The sequence below is a fragment of the Chionomys nivalis genome, chromosome 8, assembly GCF_950005125.1.
Source record: "Chionomys nivalis chromosome 8, mChiNiv1.1, whole genome shotgun sequence".
Taxonomy (NCBI): Eukaryota; Metazoa; Chordata; class Mammalia; order Rodentia; family Cricetidae; genus Chionomys; species Chionomys nivalis.
Window position 1 is genome coordinate 14,135,347 of NC_080093.1, and position 16,398 is coordinate 14,151,744.

General features: G+C 48.4%; 1 protein-coding gene across 2 annotated transcripts in view; it reads right to left on the reverse strand.

Annotated features, from left to right (window-relative positions):
• The window catches only part of Sufu (SUFU negative regulator of hedgehog signaling), a 98,098-nt gene that overhangs the window by 28,924 nt on the left and 52,776 nt on the right, over positions 1-16,398 (reverse strand). The window contains exons 4-8 of one of the 2 annotated variants that reach the window (XM_057779293.1): positions 8,226-8,368; positions 7,554-7,639; positions 7,245-7,317; positions 4,510-4,663; positions 2,604-2,715 (exon numbers count right to left, since the gene is read on the reverse strand). In XM_057779293.1, the coding sequence (XP_057635276.1) occupies positions 2,604-2,715; positions 4,510-4,663; positions 7,245-7,317; positions 7,554-7,639; positions 8,226-8,368 (568 nt within the window). Of the gene's footprint in view, positions 1-2,603; positions 2,716-4,509; positions 4,667-7,244; positions 7,318-7,553; positions 7,640-8,225; positions 8,369-16,398 lie in introns of both variants that reach the window. The other variant, XM_057779292.1, reaches the window with a different exon arrangement.

Below are 16,398 nucleotides of genomic sequence, written 5' to 3' on the forward strand. Positions count from 1 at the left end.
GAGGATGAATTGAATTAATATTGGTATGAACTGTTGGCTGCTATGGATGTATGAAATTAGCAAGTGCCCAATTCCCCAAGTAGGCCAGAACCCAGATGCTGATGCTGAGGCCTGATCAGCTGTTCTAAGCGAACCTATCTCTGTAACCTCCTCAATCACATCCAGAGCCACAAAGACCCATGCCTCAGAGCTGCCCAGCCCAAAGTCCTGACTAAGGGGAAACTGGACAGGCAGACAAAATAGGGCCCATGCTGTGACAGCAGCCTCCCAGAGGACAACAAACACCGGTGCCAGCACATTTGGGACCAGGTTTCTCTGTCACCATCTTTATGGTGAGTCTGAAAGGAGGTCAGGTCCCAGAGTGGGCAGCACAGATATTACAATGGTGCTTGCTAATCTCAACCGAGCTGGCCACTGTCAAGCCTGAGAGAGCAGAGAGCTAGGCTCCGGGAGAGCTGAGGGCACCGGGAGAACGGTCTTAGTGGACTATTGCTCAACTGCCTGTTAGCAAATTGGTAACAAGGACCAAGAACCTCAGGAGAGGCTCTGACCCCCACCCTCCCCAGATGCCAGACTTCAGCACTTTGGGTTCCTGATTGGGCACTTGAGCTGCAGGGAGGGCAGAAGACTCCAGAGGGCTCGCACCTCTCATCTATTCTCACCCATCTCTGTATATCAGCCAATGGAGGGCAAAGAGTAGGGGCAAAGGGGACGGCCTTCTGCCAATACCCAGCCCTGCTGTCTACAGGAACTGCCAATACCTAGTTGTGTCTACAGGAACTGAGAGCCCGGTCTGTGCCCTTTGCAGTGTCTAGGGGCACAATAGCCAAACATATAAATAAGAAACAGAACGAGATATTAGGCGTGTCTCAGGTCAAAGAGCGAGGGGCATCTCTGTCAGAGCTCTGGCGGCCTTTGGGAGGCAGGAGGAGCAGCCTCCCTACATTTCCAGCAAACTACTCGAGGTACAGGTCCACTTCTGACCTGCCATCAGTGCCAGAGAAGCCCAGGGCAAGGAGCCACACTTGGGGCTTAGGGAATACAGTCCTGGGTCCAGGGTCCGGACTGCAGGTGGAAAGCTTCCAGATGCCCCATGACACAGCTTGGCCATCTGCTACTGCCACGACAAAACACGAGTGACCTAAGAAAGTCATTGGCTTCAGCTAAGGGCTGCTGAGTGGCAATGGAAGCCTTTCCATGCTGTCAGAGAGCTCAGTTCTTCCAGCTCTAGAAGGCACGTACACCAGGTGAGCCGTGCTGGGTGGATCGGTGTTCAGAGTAACCCTCTTGACACCATAATCTGCTCCCAGGACGCAGCCCCGGTGTTAAGCAGCCAAACTTCCCACCTCAGTTCCTACAGCAGCTTCCTATGCTAGCTGCAGTTCTGGGGGCACCCAATCCTCTCTCTCCAAGACACGCTGCCTACTCCAGATGATGGCGTCTTTCCCGTAGTGTGTGGTATCACTCATCTTTCTGGGGATCATGAATCAGCAACTGGAGCCTGACTCCAAAGCTGTGGTCACTTCCAACAAACCGTGTGTGTAGTCAGACGGCATCTGCCATCAACAGTTCATTGTTTCATTCGTGTTCCCCGCAAAGGAAGGCCTGCGCATCCTAGCTGGCTCCCAGGACTTGAGGTTGCCACATAACAAGCTTAGAGTAAAGGCTTCTTAGAAGGTGGGCAGATCTTCCTAGTGGTGTAGGATTAGCCCAGCTCCATTTTCACCTGAGGCCCAACAACCTCCTGGGCAGGCCAGGTTCCTGCTCTGAGCTGCCAGCACCGAGGCATCCAGGTCAGATGAGAAGGGTTCCTAGCTCTAGCCTTGCTTTGCACTCGCCTCCTAACAGAGGAAGAGGTGGGAAGGAAGCAGATCTGACCTCTGGGGTCGGCTGGTTTCTCCCAAGGACTACAGGACCCCGAGACAGGCAGCAGAGGCCTGCTAAGGATTTTCCTTCCCTTCCCTGGGCCCCAGGAAAGGCAGGCAGGAAGAAGGGCCTCGGCAGCAGGCATGCAGTGCAGGGCTGGCCAGACAAGGAGGTCCCTGGGGTTGCAGTTATCAGCCAGAGCTCAGGCTCCAGGAAGGAAGGAAGGGCAACTCTGACCGCGGCTGAGATAAGGGGACTGGCTTAGCACAATGGGCTCCCACAAGGCTGAGAGGCCCCCAGTCAGATTTTGCCCTGACCTGGACTCTCGTCTGTTCACACAACCCATATAAATATTTACTGCTGGGGCTGGAGAGATGGCTCAGTGGTTAAGAGCATTGCCTGCTCTTCCAAAGGTCCTGAGTTCAATTCCCGGCAACCACATGGTGGCTCACAACCATCTGTAATGAGACCTGGTGCCTTCCTTGCCAACAGTACATTGTATGCTTAATAAATAAATCTTTAAAAAAAAAAAATATTTACTGCTGTTTACATTCATGCTCTGCAGGGTCCCCTTTGAGAACCTCTCCTTCAACCACAGGTCTGTGTGCCCCTGGACCAGGGCTATCCTTAACCCCTTCACCCAGAACTATGTGCAGTAATCTCTCATGCAATCCTTGGTTATAGCCCCTCAGGGAAAATACCATCCTCTTGTCCTAGCCCTGGAACATGACACTTACGGGGGGCGGTCATGGGTGAGGCCATTATGTCGCTGAGGGTTGATTGGTGGAAGGACAGGTTTGCTGTTGATCTCGAGTCCTCGCCTCAGGGTCTCCCGGATCTGTTCTGTATCTGCAACGATATCCCGATATCCCAAAGTTGCCTGATGGCCCTCTGGGCTCCCAGCAGCCCTTCCTCCCAGCCTGCGCTAGAGCCTAGGACAGCAGTGTGTTGGCTAAAGGCCGGTATGGTGGCACACACCAGTAATCCTAGCTCTAGGTGGCTGAGATACGAGTTTGACAAGTTTGAGACTAGCCTGGGCTACCATGATGAGATCGTGCCTCCAAACAGAGAAAGAAGAAAAGGTAGGTGGGTAGTACTAGCAGGGAAGGGATGACCACCAGCTCTGCTGTGACCTGCTGTTGATTACCTTTACCAAAACCCCCATAAAAACCAACAGTGCTGGGCATGGCGGTGCTTGTCTATAATCCCAGCACTGGGACATTTGAGGCAGGAAATTAGAAGCCAGCCTATGCCACAGAGAGAAAGAGAGGTTGTCTGAAAAATAAACAATAAGTAAAATAACCGTGATGATTGCAACTGTGGACACGATCACCAACCTCTCATTAGGTTAGCCTTTGGTCAAAGACAGCTGAGTATGAACCCCTCCTGCAGGAGAGTAAAGAGGGGCCCAGATCTTTGCACTGGGGTTTAAGTTGTCCTTTCAGAAATCTTTTTTAATTTTTTTTTTTTATTTCATGTGTTTTGCCATGGGTGTTTAAGTTGTCCTTTCAGAAATCTTTTTTAATTTTTTTTTTTTATTTTTTTTATTTCATGTGTTTTGCCATGGGTGTTGGGTTCTCTGGAACTGGACAGCTGTGAGTTGCCATGTGGATGCTGGGAACTGAACCCAGGTCCTCTGGAAGAGCAACCAGCACTCCCAAGCACTGAGCCATCTCTCTAGCTTACACACGGCATGGAGTGTGGAGGTACATTTCCACAGAAGAGTCCATGTTTAGCTTCTACCCCCAGCACCGGAAGGAAAGAAAGAAAAAGAAAGCCAGGTGTGGTGGCTTCTGGAAACCCAACACCTCGGAGATTGGGAGCTGAAGGAGCAAGAACTCAAGGTCATCTGTGGCTACACAGTAAGTTAAGAGGCCAGCCTGCGCTAAATGAGACTCTATCGCAAAAGCAAACAAAGTCACAAAGCCAGGTATTTTACTCAGGGCTGAAGGCGTCTTATTCTTCAATAAGCATAAGATGACAGAAGAACCAACAAAGGAAGGAGAAAAAAAGCCTCCCACATACATGGGCATAAATGGTTGCTTTCCTTTGGCACTGGCTAGGGACAGCCTTAGCAAAAAAGAAAAAAACAAAACCACAAGTGCTTCTGTAGCCAAGACCAGCAAGGGGAGCATCCAACAGGACAGCCACATCCTCCTTGCCCAAGACCTTTCCTGGAGACAGTGGGAGCAGGGCGTCCTGCCACAGCCTCCTGAAGTACGGTGTAGGGCAGTGTAGGGGTTCACGCTCAGGCCACTCTCGTCAAAAGCCCAGGCAGGCCCAAGGAGAGAGATCCACAGGCTTGACAGGGCTGTTTGGCCAGAACTGGGACCTGTGTCAGTTCTGTGGGTGGTGAACATTTGCTGCCTTGTCTTTATGTGGGCTGTGGACTTTTTTCCTGTCAACTGTCCCATGGCTCCCACTTACATGCATGACCTCAGATTCCAAGGAACAGCGTGTCCACATAGCTCCCACTGGTGTGTTTGAAATGCACACAGAAAACAGCTACAAGCAGGCTGATAATGCTCAGACAGTTCATCCACATTGGAAAAATGCATTTGTCTGAAAATAAGTCAGAGTGGACTGTCTACTCATCCTAGGCAGTCTGAAAGGCAAGTGGAGAAGGCAGGGGAAGGCCCCAACCTTTGCCAGAGAGCCTCCGGGGTTGTGTGCCGATGCAGATGCTCCGGCTATCCTCATCGTCCTCAGGAGGTCGGCTTAGGTCATCCCAGGCACACTTGGCACTAACACCGCTCAGGTTAGAACCATCTGTCTCGATGCCTTTGTCAACTCTCTCCTGCTTGAAAAGAACCAAAGAGTCAGAGTTCCTTCAGGTTCCCAAGGTCACCACCACACTGGGTCACTATTCTTCCAGTATTAGCCTTGGAGGTGTTGAGCATGGACAGCTGCTGCAAGCTCAGGGTCTTTGACTTTGTTCTCTGATTGCATGCACAGTGGCTTCTGAGCCCTTGGACTCCTCTGGGGAGCAGATCAGGGAAGCCAGGAGGAGTGAACATGCCATGGCTGCTTCCTTCCCATCAACCCCAGCACCACGGCCTTTGTGCCTGAGAGCCCTCAAAGCTGATGCAGCAGAGACAAAATCTATTTTTCTCAGGGAAGGCATAGCCTTCTCCTCTTCCTGATCTTCCAAAAATGGCCATTGCCCACCCCACCTTCAGGAGTTAGGGTGTGAGTCAGGCCAGACCTGGGAACCCATACCTGCAGTTCCCCATGATAACAGCTAGAGGGGGCTATCACTCCAGAGCAGAAGTGCACTCTGTCCATAGGTGCCAGCTAACTTTGGTAAAGGGCTCTTGACGGGGTTCTTTTCCATTTCCTAGGTTGAAATGGAGGGTCTGGAGGGCAGTAACTGCTGCACGCTTCCCCCAGAGGCCCTGCCTTTGTGTAGACATTGGCACTGTTCAGACTAAACTTTCTCCAAATGGCCTCAAGGAAGAGTTGTACTAAAAACATCCCTGGGTTTTCTGGTAAAACATAGTTCTGTGGTGCTGGGCTTTGGATCAAAGGTCATCTGGAAAACTCTAGCAGCCTTGTCCATAAACAGCTAAACAGCCATGTAGGCCAAGTAAACCTCCTGTGAGTAGGCACCTCAGAAGCTTATACTCTAATGAGCTAGCTGGTCCCTCTTCAGGGCTCCCAGACAAGGGCATTGTCCTTAAGCCTTGGTCACAGGTGGCCTCCTACCATCAGTCACCCTTTCTTCTTTCTTCCTGTGCTGTCATCGGCCTGGGTGAGGCTGGCAGCAGGCAAGCCACAGCTCTAGGTGTTCTAGGCATGAGCAGGGATGAATGGGGTGGGCAGGCAGGATCTGCTGGGGGAGAACCTGGGTTTTCCTGTCAATGGCTATCCTGAGAACCCTCCATGAGGCAGAGCTAAGGACAACTGGTTCATGGCCCCACTAGTCCAGATTGCTTATTTTTAATATAAAAAGGAAGAGTTAAGAACCATGACTGCTGTGGTAATGCCAGCAACTCAAGAGGCTGCTGCGGGGCAGAGTGAATTCGAGTCCAGTCTAGGCAACTTAGTAAGAATCCACCTCAAAAAGTAAAAAGTGGGCTAGGCTGGGGATGGAGCAGAGGTCTTGTTTCATATGCATGAGACCCTAGATTTAGCACCCAGTGTCAGAAAAAAAAGGCAGTAGAAGGACAGGCCTGTTTAGGCACACAGCTGGTTAGCAGGAGTAAACTAAGATCAAAGGAAAATGAACCAGCTTTCAAAGCAACTAATGGCAAACAGGCCCCAGAAAGCTCACTTGGTACATAGAGCCATTGGGAAAGCAAGGTACATTTTCTCCCACCGGCTTCTGGCTTGACGGTAATGACCATAGGATGGTATGGGTTCTGCTGGCTGGGGTCTCAAGAGGGCCTCAGGCAGTACTTGGCACTCATGACAGGGGCCAAACAAGAGCCCACCATGCCCCACGCTGAATCTCGGTGTGGCTGCAGAACCAGGGCTTTAGGGATGGAGCCTTCATGGCTTCTGGCTCCTGCATAAACAGATGCTACACAGAAGGTGAATTCAAAGTAGAGGTAACAAAAGATCCTGGCAGCAGTGTGAGCACTTAGAGTTAAAGGTATGCAGAGTGGAGTCTCCTTTGCGAACGGAGAGGGTGTATGCTCAAGAACTCACAGGGCAGCAGCTACTCATTTACAGGTCTACAGGCTTCATGTCCTTTAGCCTCTCCCCTACTGTATGACTTACAATGCCCAGTCACTGCTGTGGCCTGCCAGAGCCTTACAGAAGCGTGACCTGCCTCTGGTGGCACGGTGAGCAGAAGGAGCCAAACAACAAGGCAGACGTGTGGTCTGCTGCTTCTGTCCCTACACAAGCATGCAAGAAATGCAGCAGTGCCCTGTAGCTTCCAAAGTCCAGCTGGGTGCCGCACGAGCATCTCTTCTAAAGTATCAGAGGTGACAGTGACACTGTCCAGGAAGCCACGGTGGGGTCTAGAGACTCCTTCACAATGGCTGGATGACTAGGTCAACCCAGCCTGTGCTGCTGTCTGACATAGGAAGGGTGGCTCCCCAAAAATGTGTGTTAAGAAGGGGGAGCAGGAAAAGGAGCATAGGGCAAGGAAGCAACATTCCTTACGACTGCCTTCCTTTGTTGGTAGTGGGCTAATTTTAAGTTGATATATAATTTACATACAATAAAATCCATTCTCTTTAAATGCACACATGCATGTGTCAGGCTTGCTTTTCTGGGCTGAAATCTGTTTTCTTATATGGGCTGCAGAACTCAGGGGACACGTTCCAGACCATGCCATATTTCTACTGGCTCACACACACATTTTCTCGGGATGAAAGCCAGTGTTATCTGGAAGAGTGCTAGCAAGGTTTTCCTCACTCAAGACATACTTGCAGGTGCGGATCGATCTCAAATATGGTTTCTCCCCTCCGCATGTCAGTTATCAGCCAGGGACCGCCAGCACTGTGAACAAGGAGAGACGGTGGGAACTGAGGGTCTGGACTGAGCATCAGTCAACAGCCTTTCTTGTTTGCAGTCCCAGGCCCAGAACACACAGGGCACTGTTAGTAGCCAGGGACCATAGGGAAATGAGTGCCCCAAACAGCAAAGCAAAGGACCCGACAGGAGGGACAGAGGGAGGATGCCCACCCCCAAGACCCAGGGGTCAAGACCCCCACCTTCGAGGGACGTGTACTCACACGGGCACCGTTCTCAGCAGTTCCAGGATGCCTTGCCCATTCCACTGCTGGGCCGAATGTAGCTCCTCAGTGCAGACGCCGACAATCTGCGGCCCAGGACGAGATGCCATGTGTTTTATGGTCATCCCTTCCAGGTGTCCAGCTACCCAGGCTCTCTCAGGGACATCTCAAGGAGGGGGCATACAGGTACAGTTTGTGTTTCTAGGCTGGTGTTCCCCAAATGTGATGGCTCCCTCAGGAGGTGCTATCTAGCTGGAAGGTCCCTGAGTTCAGAGACAGCCACCAAGGCCTGAGCAGGTATCTAGTAGCACAGAACCAAGCTCTTGGCTACAGAAGAAACTAAGGGCAGCTTGAATCATATCAGGGTAGGTCCTCCCTCAGGCCAGGTATTTAGAGGTAGGGTGAGGTCAGGCGGCTGTTCCTACAGCAGCTGCAGGTCTGTGGGAATCTCTAGGACACAAGTGAAACTTCCCCTCATTAGAACTGCAAGCAAGCATGGGCAGCAGCTGATGAGATTCACAGCCACTGAGGAAACAGGAGGTAAGCCTGGAGCTGGCTTCCTGCTGGGATGTCCCTCTTACCTCTGCATTGCAGAGGATGAAATCAGACCATCTGAATCAATACAGACCATGGCAGGGAAGACAGGACCAAGAGGCGCAGGTGGCGTCTCACCTGGAGGAAGGTAACCACCCCGAACGGTGTCTGCACAGGCTGCATCTGCGGGTCCTCCGTCAGCAGCATGTGCTGAATTCTCGACTCGCTGTTGTCCAAAGGGCTGTGCCAAGACACGTGGTCCCCGCTACAGAAGGTGTTCTCTGTGGAGAGACAGCGTGAGCTTCAGCATTGGATCCAGCCCTGGAATCTGCCCTGATCGCAGAAGCCTGGGTTGGGAGGCTGCAGGGCCTAGAACAGCCAGATGCCCCCCAGGGAGGCTCCCCAGCCTCCTAGAACATCCAGATGCACCCCAGGGAGGCTCCTCAGCCTCCTAGAACATCCAGATGCACCCCAGGGAGGCTCCTCAGCCTCCTAGAACATCCAGAATCCAGATGCACACCAGGGAGGCTCCCTAGCCTCCTAGAACAGCCAGATGAGCCCACTCCCAATACAAGTGAAGAATTGAGGCTACTCCCAAAACACCAAATGGTCTTGGATGACCAGTGTGTTTGCCTTCACTGGAAAAGGACAAGCTACTGGTGTTGCATGCTCACTTGGCCCAGCATCTGCTGTGCTCCTCCAGTCCCCTTACACATGGGGACGGGCACAATCAAGTGGGCTAAGAATGAGGTGCTTTCCACTGGGGCCAATGGACCATCAGCAAGCAGGGAAGCTGGAAGCAGTGGGAATTAGTGGAAAAACTCCCCGGGATTTCTGCTCTGGTGAATCAGTGCAGAAAGGGAACACTCAACCTCAAAAAGCCTTGGAGATCTGCTGCCAGTTTCCCACAGAATTTCTGGGGATTTCAGAGGAAAACTGGAGACTTAGGGTAAATGGAGATCAGGACAGTGCCTTGTATACCTCAGTAGACAGCACTGCTGATGGGTGGCTGCCTCTGCGAGAGCACAGCAACTAACCCCAGACTCAGGATCATGCTTCACAAAGGCCTACTATTTATTTAAAAAAAACAAAACAAAACAAAACAAAACAACAACAAAAACCCAAGCGCCAGGAGTGAAGGCACATGCATGTAACCCTAGCTATCAGGAGGTTAAGGCAAGCGTTGAGGCCAGCCTGGGCTACCTGCCAACACTGTCTCAAAAAATAAAAACAAAAACCCAAACAGAACATGTTTACAGCAGCAAAGCCACAGTAGAGCACTCCGTGTAGTACTAAGTACTCCTATCCCAACTCTTGTCTTGAGTGCTCACAGTGTGCTGCGCTTGCTAGCTCACCTGCACCGGCAGGTTCCCAGGCTGCCCTCAAACTCCCTGTGGGGCCTCCAACTTCTGAGCCAAGTCTTGAGATTACAGACATGTGCCATCACATCCAGCTGTTGGTTTCTCTTTAAAATGTGCATGAAACCAGGCGATGGTGGTGCATGCCTTTAATCCTAGCAGTTGGGAAGCAGAGACAGGTGGGTTTCTGTGAGTTCGAGGCCTGCCTGGTCTACAGAGCTAGTTCCAGGGCAGCTAGGGCTGTTACACAGAAAAAACCCTGTCTTTTTTTTTAAAAAAAAAAATTTTATTGCTTTATAAATAATATCATTCAAAATTTCCACTTCCTCCACTCTTCCCATTTCTCTCCCGCTTCCCCACTCCCCCACCCCCTCCCCCTCCAGTCCTAAGAGAGGGAGGGCACCCTGCCCTGTGGGAAGTCCAAGGCCCTCCCTGCTCCATTCAGGCTTAGGAAGGTATGCATCCAAACAGACTAGGGTCCCAAAAAGCCAATACATGCAGTAGAGACAAATCCTAGTGCCATTATCATTGGCTTCTCAGTCTGCCCCATTGTCAGCCACATTCAGAGAGTCCAGTTTGATCACATGCTCGTTCAGTCCCAGTCCAGCTGGCTTTGGTGAGCTCCCATTAGATCAGGCACACTGTCTCAGTGGGTGGACCAACACCCCCCCAGTCCAAAAACAAAAAAAAAGTGTTCCCCCCCAGTCCAAAAACAAAAAAACAAAAAAAAGTGTTCCCCCCCAGTCCAAAAACAAAAAAACAAAAAAAAAAAGTGTTCCACTTAGATGCCTGGTGCCTGAGGAGGCCAGAAGAGGGCATCAGATACCCTGGAACTGGAGTTTTAGACATCCATGGGCTGACTTGTGGGTGCTGGGAACCCAACCCGAGTCCTCTGGAAGAGCAGCAGGTTCTTTTAACCATTAAGTCATTTCTCTAGCCCTGACCACATCCAATTTCCCATGGTGCTGGTGAGAGCCCAGGCTTTGTGCATGCTAAGCAAGCACTGTACCACTGAGCTACACATCTTAGAGCTCATTTCACATCTGCTGCAGAGAACCTCCTTTGCTAAACATCTATGGCATGCGGCAAACATCACACAAGCCATGCACGTCTGCACACAGCAGCCTGAGCCTGGAAGCTTCTGCCCTTGATTGTCTTGTCTTGATCTGAACTCTTAATTCCTTCCCATGTTACCTGATATCACCCAACCATCTTTCCCAGGCAGACACAGGCACAAGGAGCTGCCCACACTTCGACACTGCTCACTCATCAGGAGACCCCAGGAACAAAGAGGAGGAGAAGGCGGGCTAGTGAGAAACCCTCAAGCTTCTGCACTCCTGAGCCCCTCTCTTCTTTTACTATGTCTATAATCAGCTTGCTGGAAGTAAGAAACAGCATGAGAGACTGAACTAATAATTAAAAACCCTCACCAGACTCCACTGACATCAGAGAATTTATGATTTTTCATAAGCCTTTCCAAAAATGAAAAAGAAACATTTCTCAATTCATTAGATGATGCTAATACTATCCTGATACCAAAATCAGACAAAAGAATTTAAGAAAATGGAAAAAGGAAACCATAGACCAATATCACTTATACATACAGAAAAAAAAATCCCAACAAAATACTAGCAAGCTGAACCCAGCAACATATAAAAGAGGTTAAATATAAAAAACAAGTAGGATACCTTCCTGGACCTGGATGGAGGGGGGAGGACCTTGGACTTTCCACAGGGCAGGGAACCCTGACTGCTCTTGGGACTGGAGAGGGAGGAGAAGAGGAGTGGGGGGAGGGGGAGAGAAATGGGAGGCGGGGAGGAGGCGGAAAAATTTTTTTTCAATAAAAAAAAAAAAAAAAAACCAAGTAGGATTTACCCCAAAAATTCTAGCTTGATTTAATTTAAAAATCAAGCTGGGTGGTGGTGGCGGCTCATACCTTTAATCCTAGCACTCGGGAGGGAGAGGCAGGCGGATCTCTAGGAGTTTGAGATCAGCCTGGTCTACAGAGGGAGTTCCAGGACAGGTTCCAAAGCTACACAGAGGAACTCTGTCTCTAAAAACAAAGCAAGGGGCTGGAGAGATGGCTCAGAGGTTAAGAGCACTGTCTGCTCTTCTAGATGTCCTGAGTTCAATTCCCAGCAACCACATGGTGGCTCACAACCATCTGTAATGAGATCTGGTGCCCTCTTCTGGCAAGTGTATGTATAATAAATAAATTTTTAAAAAAGCAAAACAAACAAAACTCAATATAATAGGGCTGAGGATGGAGCTTGGTTGATAGAGTGTTTGCCTGTGTGCATGTGGCCCTGGGTTTGATCCTCAGCGTCAACCAGGGGTCGTACTAGACCAGGTATGCATGTGGCACAACACAGACATACATGCGGGCAGACTGCTCATACACATAAGATAAACTAAAAGAGAGAGGCAAAACATTTTCCAAGTGCCAATAAGGTTCTGAGCTCAACTCCTGGAACCAAAAACAAACAAACAAACAAACAAACAAGGAGAAGGAAAGAAGAGTGAAGCTGAAGGACACACTCTCCTGATTTTATTGTTTATTTGCTTGTCTTCACAGGGCTGGGGATCATCCCAGGGCCTGACTGCACACCATGCTAGTTCCAGTGAGCAAGCACTCAGTCAGCCCTCTCTATGTTGAATTTGCTCTAAAGCTACGGTAGCCAAGTGAAGACAACACTGCATAAGGAAAGATCGATGCAACACAACTGGAGCTCAGAAATAAAGCTGCATGCTTATGGCCATTACTCTGCCAACAGTGCCAAGGCAACACAAGAGGGAGGTGAGGAAAATCTGTTCAGCAAATGGTGCTGGAACAAGGGGCTATCCAAATTCAAAGGATACCATAGCCGGGCGGTGGTGGCGCACGCCTTTAATCCCAGCACTCGGGAGGCAGAGGTAGGCAGATCTCTGTGAGTTCGAGACCAGCCTGGTCTACAAGAGCTAGTTCCAGGACAGACTCCAAAACCACAGAGAAACCCTGTCTCGAAAAACCAAAAATAAACAAACAAACAAAACAAAAAACCCAAAGGATACCATAAACAATAACTGACTCAAAAGGGATCACAGACCTAACTGTGATCACTAAAACTGCAGAACACTTAGAAGAAAACAAAGTGTCAGATTAGGCGATGATTTCCTGGATGTAATACCAAAAGAACAAGCAATGATGGATTGACAGATTGAACAACAAAATTAAACTATGTTGTGCTGTAGATATCACCATCAAGAAAAAAAAAAAGAAATGCAAATCAAAACCATGCCTACTTAATACCTATTAGAATGGTAATCATAAACAATAACAAAACAAATCCAGAAAATGACAAGTATTGGTGAATGATGTGGAAAAATTAGAGCCCTTGTACCCTGCTGGTGGCGATGTCAAACAGTACAGCTGCTACGGAAACAGTATGGCAGGTCTTCAAAAACAAAAAAAAAAAAAAACCAGAATTACCATATGATCCAGCAATTCCAATTTGGGGTACAAACTCAAAAGAACTGAAAGCAGGGACTTGAACAGACTGTGTGCCAATGCTCAGAGCAGCACTGTTCACAAAAGCAGAGATATGGAAGCCATCCAAATGCTCATCAGTAAACCAATGGACTAACAAAATGTGTAATTTGCATAAAATAAAATACTATTTAGCCTTCAAAAGACAGACATCCTAACCTATGCTACAACACGGACGAGCCTTGAAGACATTAAGTGAAATCAGTCAGAAAGGGAAAATGATTTATGATCCCACTGATATGAGGAACCGACCCCAGTAGTCATGTCTACAGAGACTGAGTGCAATGGCAACTGAGGGACTGGTTTACTGGTGAAAAGTTCAGTTTGGGGAGGTGACAAAAGTACTCAAGATGACTGGTGGGAATGGCCGTACAGCACTGTGATGAGGCTTAGCACTACTCAAGTGTTTTAAGACAGAAATCTTTGTGTTCTTTATATTAACACAATTTTACCACCCACTGAGACAGTGTGCCTGATCCAATGGGAGCTCACCAAATCCAGCTGGACCGGGACTGAATGAGCATGTGATCAAACGGGACTCTGAATGTGGCTGCCAATGGGGGCGGACTGAGAAGCCATCGATAATGGCACTGGGATTTGTCTCTACTGCATGTACTGGCTTTTTGGAAGCCTAGTCTATTTGGATGCACACCTTCCTAGACCTGGATGGGCGGGGGGAGGGGGCTTGGAATTCCCACAGGGCAGGGTTCCCTGCCCTCTCTTAAGGAGGGAGGAGGAGTGGGGGAGCAGGACGGGAATGGGAGGAGGGGAGGAAGTGTAAATTTTTGAATGGAAAAATAATAATAATAAAAAAAAAACCCACGATTTTAAAAGAGACAATCCAAAAAATAGAAAATATTGTCAAGACAAAAACTTGGTAAGCCCTCATAAACTATAAAGCATGTTGTGTCCAGAATATGTAAAGAGCTCTTACAACTCAATAAGAGACAAAATAATTGAATTAAAATTGGGCGAAAGATCTGAATAAATGTTTTTTCAAAAAAGAAACACAATCAATTAGCACATAAAAGGAGGCTCAATACATTTAAGGAGGAAATTAAAGCCAATGCACAAGGAGAGACCACTGCTTTGTATACCATAAGAAAATGATTGAAAGAATGTGGACAAATCAGGGCTGCAGATGGCTCAAACTGCTTACTATATAAACATGAAGACTTGAGTTCAATCGCTCAGAATCCAGGAAGAAAGCTGTGGCAGCTAGTGCCTACGATCCAAGCACTGGGGAGACGGAGGATCTTGCTTGCTCGCCAGCCACTTTGAGCTATGAGTTCCAGGTGTTTTGAGCGATTCTGTCTCAAAAAACAAGGAGGGCTAGATTGATGACTCAGGCATTAAGAGCATTTGCTTTTCCTTCAAGGACTCAGGTTCGGTTCACAGTACCCAGATTAGGAAGCCTGAGGACCTGGGTTTGATCCCCACAACTCACATGGAAGAAGGAAAGAGCTGATTCCTGCAGTGGTCCTTCAACTTCCATGTGTACCGTGGACACGCACACACACACATGTGCACACGCACAAGTGCATATCATTAATGAATGCAGTTTTTAAAAACTGCACTAAGAAGACTATGTATTTATTATCTGACTCTGTTGACACAGAGCACTTGGGCAGCTGAATGGCTGGAAGAAATAAAGAATGAGCTGTCAAAGGGCTGGATGTGCTTCTCTGGAAGGTGCTGAAAATATTCCAGGTACAACTGTGAGTTATACATTATGTGGACCATCAAAAGCTATTTGAAAAAGAAGAAGATGATGATGCTGATGATGATAAGGAGATGCTGATGATGCTGGGGGGGCAAAGGAGAGAAACCATACCTCTCATGAAGCCTCCTGACACTCCAAAAAAATAGAAAATATTGTGACATGACAGCACAGCATGCTATTGGCTCCTATGAACATTTGGACATATGAACAACATTTCATTATTTGCAGCTGAGAAAAGGGTCCTTGAGACTGTCAGTCAGGTGGCATGCTAGAGAGGATGGACAAGTCCCAGTGCTCAGCAACACTTCCAAGAGCTTTCTCTGCCTCACTGTGCCCTGCACCATTATTTTACCTGTTTCCCCATGACTCTAACATAGCATTTTGTTTCCAAGACAGGAGTTCTCTGTGTAGCCCTGGCTGCCCTGGAATTTACTCTGTAGACCAGTCTGGCCTCAAACTCACAGAGACCCGCCTGCCTCTGCTTCCCAAGTGCTGGGGATTAAAGTTGTGCACCACCACCACCTGGTAACACTAACATACTTTTACCCAAACAAACTTTAAAAATATTTTTGTTTGTTTTTATTTGACGTTTGCTTGCATGTATGTATATGCACCGTGTACATGCATTGCCCTAGGAACCAGAAGAAGAAACTGGACACCCTGGAACTGGAGTCACACATAGTTGTGAGTGTCATCTTGATGCTGGGAACCAAACCCAGGTCCTGGGGCAAGAGCAGTAAGTTCTTGTAACAGTTGAGCCAGGTCTCCAGCCCCTAAACAAACCTAATTTGCTCTAAGCTACTTGTTCTTCAGTGCAGGGGTGGAACTCAGGACTTACACATTAGGCATGTACTCTGCCACCAAACATTCTCTCCCAACAAATGTATTAAAACAAGCAAACAAACAAACAAACAAAAACAACTCACTTTTATCATCATGCTAAACGAGGAGAATAAGGTGAAAATCAGTGTTGCTTACCATCAGTAAGAACTGACAGCTTTAAAATAATACTGCGGAAACAACGCATTATTGAAAAATGGAAAGAAACACAGCTCACAATGCTGTACGAGGGTTAAGAAGTCACTAAACTAAGACAAAATCAACAGGACTTAAAGGGCTCAGAAGAGAAGAAAACCTTCACTATTTATATTTCTGTTACTTGGATGTCCCAATCATTCACCAACTCAAATATGCTCCAAGGGCAGACAGACCCTGGTACAGTGGTGAACTCTGGAGTTTGGAGGCCTCTGCCCCTTGCTAGCTGTACCCTTAGGCTAACTGCCCAACCACAGCGTTTGTTTCCGAGTCTGTACTCAGCATATGACTGCAATGTGCCATTATTTATTCCAGCACAGTGCTAGAATAACAGGTCTATGTGTACTTGTCAGAAAACGGCAGCCACCAAGCCTGTGGTAATAGCAAGAGCCCAGTAGGTGGCACCATTGCCCCTGATTTACGAACAGATGGCCAGACCCTTGCAGGCTCAGCTGTCTGTCTAGTCTGAAACACACACACCAAGCAAGGGCTTAGACCAGACACAGGGAAAAGGTTGTAAAGGGTTAGAGCTGTGATCTTTTATTAACCATTATTGAGACTTATTTAAAAATAAATAATTGAAAACCAGACTGTGAATGATCAAATAGCATTCTGTTTAGGTTTAATTTGGAAAGGGGCTTAATTTAGGAAGTAATGAAAAGACTCCAG